General features: G+C 36.4%; 1 protein-coding gene across 1 annotated transcript; it reads right to left on the reverse strand.

The window, feature by feature from the left end:
• Window positions 1-213: 213 nt before the first annotated feature.
• IL17RB (interleukin 17 receptor B) lies at window positions 214-8,095 on the reverse strand (the record flags this gene model as incomplete). Its single annotated transcript, XM_082321248.1, is given in 9 exon segments — window positions 214-327; window positions 331-397; window positions 693-721; window positions 3,837-3,960; window positions 3,962-3,986; window positions 4,627-4,674; window positions 5,845-5,971; window positions 6,633-6,760; window positions 7,903-8,095. Coding segments are annotated over 9 exon segments (855 nt in total).
• Window positions 8,096-8,641: the final 546 nt, after the last annotated feature.

Raw genomic sequence — 8,641 nt, forward strand, 5'->3', positions numbered from 1 at the left:
ACTTCTGACTGATAGCTTTATTTGAGCACAAATTTCTTATCATCTCATTTCTTATTATGGAAGTCACTTCTTAGTTTGCCACAACTTAGAAATGTTTTGTTCAGGATTTATTATTTCAAATAAGTAAGCTTGTCTTAAATATGGCACAGTAGCTACAGTGGTGTCCTCAGTTTTGGAAGACTAAAGCTCAGTATCCAGACACCTGTTAATTTCCTATTTCTTGCCATGCACATCACTGCATGAAACAGAAAGGTCTCTGCAGAAGGTCTCAATGTCATTCATAAAACAGTATTTTGGACAGAAGTTCAGAGTGCTTGGTAAAGTGTCTTATGAACTCACCTCATCATTGAAAGAAACAACCATATATTTTTGTACAGAGGACTGATCTGTCATTTCACTGCAAGAGAGAGATGTTAACTGCAAGAGTGAACATATTTTCTATGTTATTATGGTTTCTCATGCTTTTACAAGAAACATCACATGCAGCAGTGGTAGGGTTTGAAAATCACCCTATCTGCTGCTGCTTTTTGAGCAGCAAGCCATTGTACAGAACTTTTTTCATCAATTCTCCTTTCCTTCCACATGTCTAGAATAACATCAGTCTGGCAGCCCTCACATGAGAGTTCAGCAAAAGAAAGGACAGTGTGATGAAAACACACTTCTTCTACTTTAACACATAGTTGTAGCTGTACCTGATCGAAGAATCACCTCCTAAATGAATCTGTTTAACAAAAGAAAGACACCATATGCTCTCTTAAAATGTCAGGATTTCTAGAAACAAAGTAAACAAAATTTGAATGGCATTCTAAAGTGGTATGGAGGGGTTGACTCTGTGCCTCTTACTTTTTCCTAGAAAAAAAATAGATACCTTTGTATAAAAGAATGAAAAGCGAAAATAGTGAACTAAAATTAGAATTTAGAGCTCAGATTCCTATCTTCATGATGAAATAGATTCAACTTAGACAATTTATCTGCACTTCCTCTCTCCAAGAACATTGAAAATAATTTAGCAAAACAGTGTTCAGTAGCTAGAACAGTTTAAGGTCTACTACACCAAGGGAGCAGCTTTGCGTTACAGACTGATGAGGAGAGGGTAGCAGAGGCACGGTACTTAATCTGTTAGTCATTCTGCAGAACTAATACTGTGAAAAAAAGTGCTAAGCAAACAAAAATTAAACAGCAAAATGCTCGCATGACCCCAGTTGACGTTTGCTAAAGAAAGAGCAAACCAAAAATTGTCCACACTCTAAGTAATTCACTGGTTTTACAAATGTTTAAGAGATTAAATATGTACTCTCTCTTTAGGAAAAAAGAACAATGGAAGGAAAAAGGCTAGGCCTACGTTAGCAGGTAGTGTGGTAGAATGGCAGAGACTACAGAGCAAAACAATTGGGGCCAAGGAACAGACTTCTGCACTATTTCGGGGGTTACTGCAGCCTAGCCCTAGGCCAGTCCTGCGGCCTGCATGCCCATTAGTGGTTGGACTATGTTGTATTGATTAGGGCACATCTTCCAGTTAAATTTCATCTGAGAGAATCATGGCTGCACTGCTCAACCACCCTGCAATATGAACCAAACCGTAGTGAGGCCGGTGGGCAATTCCCTTCAAAAGCGCGATAGTGATTTAAACTAAAATACTAACATAGACACAGCTGGAGTTTACTAAAAACACTTGAGAGAGTTTCTTTTACAATGATACCTAAAAGGTAGTCTCTTTCATATGATCTTACCTCATCTAAAAGGATGCTTGCAGCAAAACTCGAAGAAAAGGAATTACAGAAATACTAAAGTTCAAAAAAGTGAGAACTCGTACCTCTGTGATGACACAAGCTACCGCAGCAATAATACATAGATTGCAAGTAGAGCAGCAAGGAGAAAACACACGAATCTTCCAACTGAATTGATTGGGAGGATCTCTAAAAGAGAAAGAACAATCACTTTGAAACAAATCTTGCACAGCCGAAAAAGCTGTCTTCAGTTAATGAATTATTGGAATGAGCATTTCCAATGTCTGTACATGGAAGAGAAATTGTGCTAAAAGGTAATGCAAAAGGGTTAATAATCATGTTAAGAACTACAGAGCTGTTGACTAAGTTACTTACTTAATTTTCTTCCCTACTTTGAAAGAAACGAGGCATATCAGTCTGAATCTGCTCCCTACAAGTTCCTCCCGTGTTTCTGGAATGTACCTCCTCCCGCAGCCTGACATCTCATCAGTTGTTCTCCCCTCTTCCCTTTTGTTTAAAGTTTTACCATGAGCCATGGTTACAAAATAACTAATTCCTGAACTGTGGCATTGCTGTGTTAAGCATAGAAATTCAACTTTTAAGGGGAAGATGAAAGGCAAAAATTTGCCAAGGCCAGTGTACGTAAAGTCATCTAAGACCAAAGTTATCTGCTTTTTAAAATGATTTTGACATTCAAATATCTGTCTACCAAAACATTTATTTTCCTGTATTTTTGCAAACATGCAGGGGAAAAATCTTCTGAATATACACAGTACATAATGCAACAGAAAACATCGACCAGTTTCTGTTTAGTTTGCATTGAATATTGACTCAAGAATGATAAATACTCAACTAACCATTGGCTTTCATCTGCATACAGTTTGTTAGGTTTTCTGTAGGCCTTGGGCAGTCATATCCACACTTAGCAAAGTAAGGAATTATCGGGGGGGGAAGTAGAATAATTCCAATACACAGTTAAATGGGATTTCAGCACAGATTAATTCCTTTCATGTATTTCCTTCTGTACTATGGTTTGGACTCCTGACAGGAGTACTGTGTTTCCTAAAACTGTTATCAGATTTTCTTGAAAGATGATAGTTTCCTTACAACTGACACAAATAACAAAAATGAAGAGGGATTCATGAGATAAGTAAGAATCTAAGAAAATTCAGTGTAAACATGTCAGGTATGTTTGCTTTAAGCTTTGTACGGCAGGGACACTCTACAGATCAATATAGACTTAAATTACCACCATGAGAAGAGGCTTGATATCTACCAATTCAAAAATAAAAAAAAAAAAAAAAGAAAGAAAAAAATTAAGAGCTAAACAGTGCTATGCTTGTGTTTTATTTGCTAGTCAGAATTAGTATAACTCTTCACATCAATTAACTATATAAAAGCAAATACTCTTTTCACTGAAAATAAATAAAAAATGTAACTTACTATAAAAACATCAGTGCTTTCATCACTCCCTGGTATCCTCACATAAATTCTAGTTTCATTTATCTACTCATGAAATGAAATCCTGAAGAAGAGTGTGGGAGGGAGAAAAAAAAGTCAAAGACATTTACCACAAAAGGAGTCGTTACTAAGTTAAATCACATTTAATATTCAATTGCATTTCAAATTGCATTTAATAGGCTTTAAAACTAGTATATATTCTTAACATAAGAATTATAGATAGTGCATGTATTTATCTTTAAATCCACTAGTCTAATATAACACTCCAGGGTGAATATCTTAGTAGGAATTACAAGCAAGGTGCGTTTCATGTTAGTTAAGCCTAATTAACTAGTTTCTATATATTTTCTTATGTTTTCATGTTCATTGATTAATCTCACTCTGAACAAAATAATATTGTTTAAAAACATTCTTAAAAAGAAAGAATATCATCTCAAAAAGTAAAATAACATATCGTAACAGCAGAGCAGAACTCTTCTGAAAGCAACCACAGTTCTTTTAGACCATCTCCTCAGTGTTTGCAGGCCAGCTCTGCTGATTTGACTTCAGTGGAAGCATATGCCTCCTGCTGTGCTAATACAGAAAGAGAACTTGGAGAGAACTCAGAGAACTACGCTTTCAATTTATTATGATTTAACAGAAAATTACCTTTGCTTCCACATTTTTTTCAAGAAGTACTTCATACTTTGGATGCTTATAAAGCAGTATTAAATATTCAAGCCCAAGACTGCTTGTTGTAGAATTAACTTCTAATTCTGTCTCTATTTTACAGAGTTACACTTGGATTCCACAAACTTCCTGAGGGTTGAAAAGATTTCAGTACAAGGTTTTTAACAACTAAGTAGGCGATGAAATGGATTTCTGCTGTAACTGTGCTTGTGATAGGCACCACACACCCTGTAGATGGCACCTTATGACCTCGCAGAGTGTTTGTGCTTTGAAGGGACAAGTCAGAAGTGTGAGTTACAACAGGGACTCCCTGCAGTTGTTTGAATTCAGGCACTGTTGCTTGAAAATGTGTGTGGTAAAAATATCTAGCCCATTAAACCTCCAACAGATGTACAGACAGTAATATTTAGTATTAATGACACATCTGCATGCCCAAATCGGCAAGGAATTTTGTTTGGTCTAAAAAAGGTACTTTTTTTCATGTCGCAGCGTACCAACCAGTAACTAGACTAAATTCATCATCTCAGAGAAACCAAGAAAACTTCTCAATTCCATATTCACTGATTAAAATATGGCATTATTATCTAAATTAAACTGTAGAGAATTCTCAAAGTTCCCATTTTAAGGCCATGAGTATGATATAGGAAAAGATTCAGAAGTAGGTCTTAGGCCCTATTCAATATTCCAGCAAAGATGATATTGTGAAACACTTTTGAAGAGTTATTTTTCCCCCTTCAGTATGATGTCTATATGTGTACATAGCCATTACCCATTTCAATACAACTTTTGCTGTATTTCATTACATTATCTTTACAGCCTGTGAATTTAAATGGATATTTAAAATTTTAGCAAATGCATGATCTGTGTGCATTTTCACTAAAGTCTATTAAAATATGCATAAATGAATCCCCAAGTACAATATATTTTAGAAAGGACAATTCAAAATAGGTACTAGCCTATGTGACTCCTGCTCCATGAACAGTGTTTCTTGTCTAATTTTCTATCACCATCTCCTCAAACATACACATGCACTCACACAAAACACACTCCACTTACATAATCTTCATAGACAGCTGCCTAAAATGTGATAGTGATGACTAGGTATTAAGTAAAAAAATCCCAATGGTCTTTCTCATGGCAACAAAAGCTTGTTTACCAGTGATCATCTTACTGCAGAGTAAAAGAAACCAAAAGAAAAGCATCCCATTATCAGGCTGCTCTGCATATTTTCTCTCTATCTGTCAACAATACAAGTCAAAACAAGAAAGAAAATAAATAGGCATGACGTATTTCAAACTATAGTTAATTCAACCCCATCTAGTTGGGGAATGTCCTCTGTATGGAAGAGTACCATGTACACAGCAGCAATGCCTTGATCCTGACCCAAGAAGTCAAATCTTTAAGGGAGTTATAATGAATGTGGCTGCCTTCTCATTACTAAGGAGGACACCCGCTCTCCTGGTGGATAGGCGTCCTAGAGAACAAGCACCGAGCTGGTGCTTGTCTTTGTGTGGAGACAGTCATCGAGCAAAATGACCAGAACAACATGTTCTTCTTTAAAGCACCTCTAAACTTATAGGCTGCCTTACAATTTTAGACAAATAATAATATTCCTGATTAATGTTTATTAAGAACTACATTGACAAACTGTCTAGCTAAAAGTGTAAATTCTTTTAAAATTGACAGCACAAAATAATTTTTTCCTTTGAAAAACAATATCCATTTCTCTGTTGTTCAAAGATAAATGGCAAGCAAACACAGAAACAAAACAAGCATGGGAAAAAAAGCCAAACAAAAAACCACTGTTAAAAGAGCTGGCTGCCTCTGAGTTTGCAGCTTTGGTGACTGTGTGTCTTTAGGGTGCTAGACAGATTTCAAAACACATTGAAAACAGAAGCCTTTTCTGGCCTTATTAAGGAAATCTGTGCAATAACATGGATGGAAAAAAACAGTAGTATCATCTAGCAGCGAATGCTAGATAAATTACCCAGTGTAGTTAGCAAAATGGATTTTGATGGAAAATCCTCTTTTATATTTCCTGGGGGTAGATTGTAAGCATGGATGAAATACTTTGTTCCCAGTTCTACAGGGAATCCAATATAATGGAACTGCCACTAAAATAAAAATGAAGGAAAGTTCACTTCAAGGACTTAATACGAAAACAGATACATACAATCCTAATGGGACCAAGTTTAACAGAAGAGAATTTATATAGATCAGTAACTGCTAACAGTTACTTTAAAAGTGCACTTGAAAAGGACAAAAATAGATTTCTAGGAAAAGAGAATTCCAAACTTGGAGTTACAGACAGGAACAAGAGATTGAGTGACAATTTCGTTATTATGTATATGCACACCTATAGCTTGCAGCCAATATGAAATAATTAAAATTTTAGCCCACAATGAAGGAGGGTTGTCCCCTATCACACCATCCTCTGTCCCAGATAATCCAATGACAGATCATGTATTTCTGGCTTGTGTTACCCTGGCTTTAAGCATCCATTTGAGAACAGGAGAGATGAAGTTATGGAAAAGAGATGGCTAATTTTCCCGTAGCTTTATTCTCAGTCTCCCAAAACACAGGGCTCAAATCCATCTTTCATTAAACATCTGAAAGAAGTATGAAACTACTATTTTTTTCTTTCTCAGGTCCCTTTTTACTAACTTCAGCAGAGGGGAAATTTTTACTCTATACTTTTCAATGTTACACCCTATTCCCCACCTTCTTACCAAACTAAAATAAATGAAGAAAACAACTACTTAAAAATATTCTTACTCTTTGATTACGGACTGCAGTTTGTCTTTCAAACTTTTCTGTATAATTGCATTGAATACATTGAAAACGTTCAAAAATTCCTTTGCTGGTCACATAAATCTTTGTGGCTGTCAGTTCTTTGATGCTGGCTAGAAGTAAAGACAACATCTGCTGATCAATAAAAAAATAAAAGTTGTTTCACATGATAGAATATTAAACAAAGAAAGCTTCTGTGACAAATGTTTCTCTGAATAAAACACAGTAATTTTAAAATTTGCCATGTACTTTCCTTTGGCCTGTTTACAGAACTAACACCAGACACTGTAATACCTTTCTCAATTTGTTTTATCCAGTTCATGCCATGCTCATCACTCTAAAGCAAAAAACATCCAAGATATTAAAACACAAAACATCTAAGTAATACCCTCTGCATTTCAGCTCTCCACTCAAAGGTATACTTCCATTATGTCTTTGTACTCGCGTCAGTTCTAGCTGCTCTAATAAAGTGATTTTCAGTCTTTTCATTGCAGACCTAAAAACATCCCATTGAAGGCAGAAAATCCTATATATAATATGTTTTAACAAGTGTGGTCCCAGATCTGGGAACCAGAATTCATAATTCTGCTGGGGAAAAATGGACTCTGAAGTTTTAGAGTATATTATAATTTCTCACCCTCTCCGTGTCCACAGGCTATAAGCCACCTTTATGTCCCCTGCCCTCCACAAGTAACACCTACCTTGTCTTTTGTGAGAGTATCAGTAAGACACACTCCTCCCTAGACTCCAAACAATTTTCCCAGCTTGTATTTAGCTTTGACATCCAGTGCTTTTGTTTCTAACATAAAGAAAGGTTGGTGCCCAAAAGCTTGGCTATTTTTTCTCAACATAGTACTTGTGGCTACAAGACCTGTCCTGTCCATGGTTCCCAACGGCATAGTTTCTTGTATATTTATGACTGCAACCATGCCATTAATAAATCAAAAGTTTTACTGAACGTGTATTTGCTCCTTAGAGGGGCCAGCTGTATTCACTGCAACGATGCATCCAGAGCCACAAACTCAGGTAATAGATTGGTCAACCCAGGAGAAATCACCTCTATTGATTTGGAAGCATGCTGTTTCATACCAACCAATCTCTTTAGAACAAGCATCTCTCTCAAACCTTGGCAGTTAAACTGAAAGGCAGTAGGGTACCTTTTATTTGCTCATGTCACATTTCTAGCATTACCCTCTGCAGTTAATTTTCTTATTCTCTTTAGGATCCCCACCAGCCACACTGACAACAAACCTACCATCTGTGCTGAGGCCCCAACTTATATTCATGAAATAGGACTGAAACTGTGTTTCAACTTCTTTTTCAACCAATACAGCACTGAGATTATGAAGATCTGCTGGTGCAATTCTGTACCACTCTTTTAGCTCAGGAGCAGAACCTTGTGAAGAAATATAGCCAGGAATTAAAACAGCCTGATAACATATCCCCATCTGTCCATCAGTCTCTGGATTGTATGTTTACCTGGTGTTGGGAGAAAAAAAAAAAACAAAGCGGGGGCGGGGGGGGGGGGAATCACACTTTGAATTCTGAATTTCAGTATCAATTTATGAATAACAAAGCCATTCTTCTCCCATGCACCCAGAAAAATCTCTCTAGAAATCACAGAATGAAGAACCTGATATTTACTCGCTTTCTTGTTTAGCTAGATGAAAACTATTTGTCTCAAGCTGCAGTGACTGATAAAATTCAAAGGAGATATAAGCAGATCAAGTCATAATACTAGCATAAGTTTGTAGATCACATGTTTGTGGGATGTTTTCTGTACCAGTATATACATATCTCTGTCATTATACGTAAGGTGAAAACATTTCTTGTAAAAGAAACCAAGCCATACTTTTAAGAAGTATGCAAAATGCATACTTTGCAAAATGCAATAGCCCTGGGACTCATGAACTAATCCTGTGTCTCTGGCAACACAATGAGCCAAAAAAACCTGCCAGAATTCCAGTGTTCCTTTGGATGGAACAGAAGTTATG

This window comes from Platalea leucorodia, assembly GCF_965183815.1.
Source record: "Platalea leucorodia genome assembly, chromosome: 9".
NCBI classification, from domain to species: Eukaryota; Metazoa; Chordata; class Aves; order Pelecaniformes; family Threskiornithidae; genus Platalea; species Platalea leucorodia.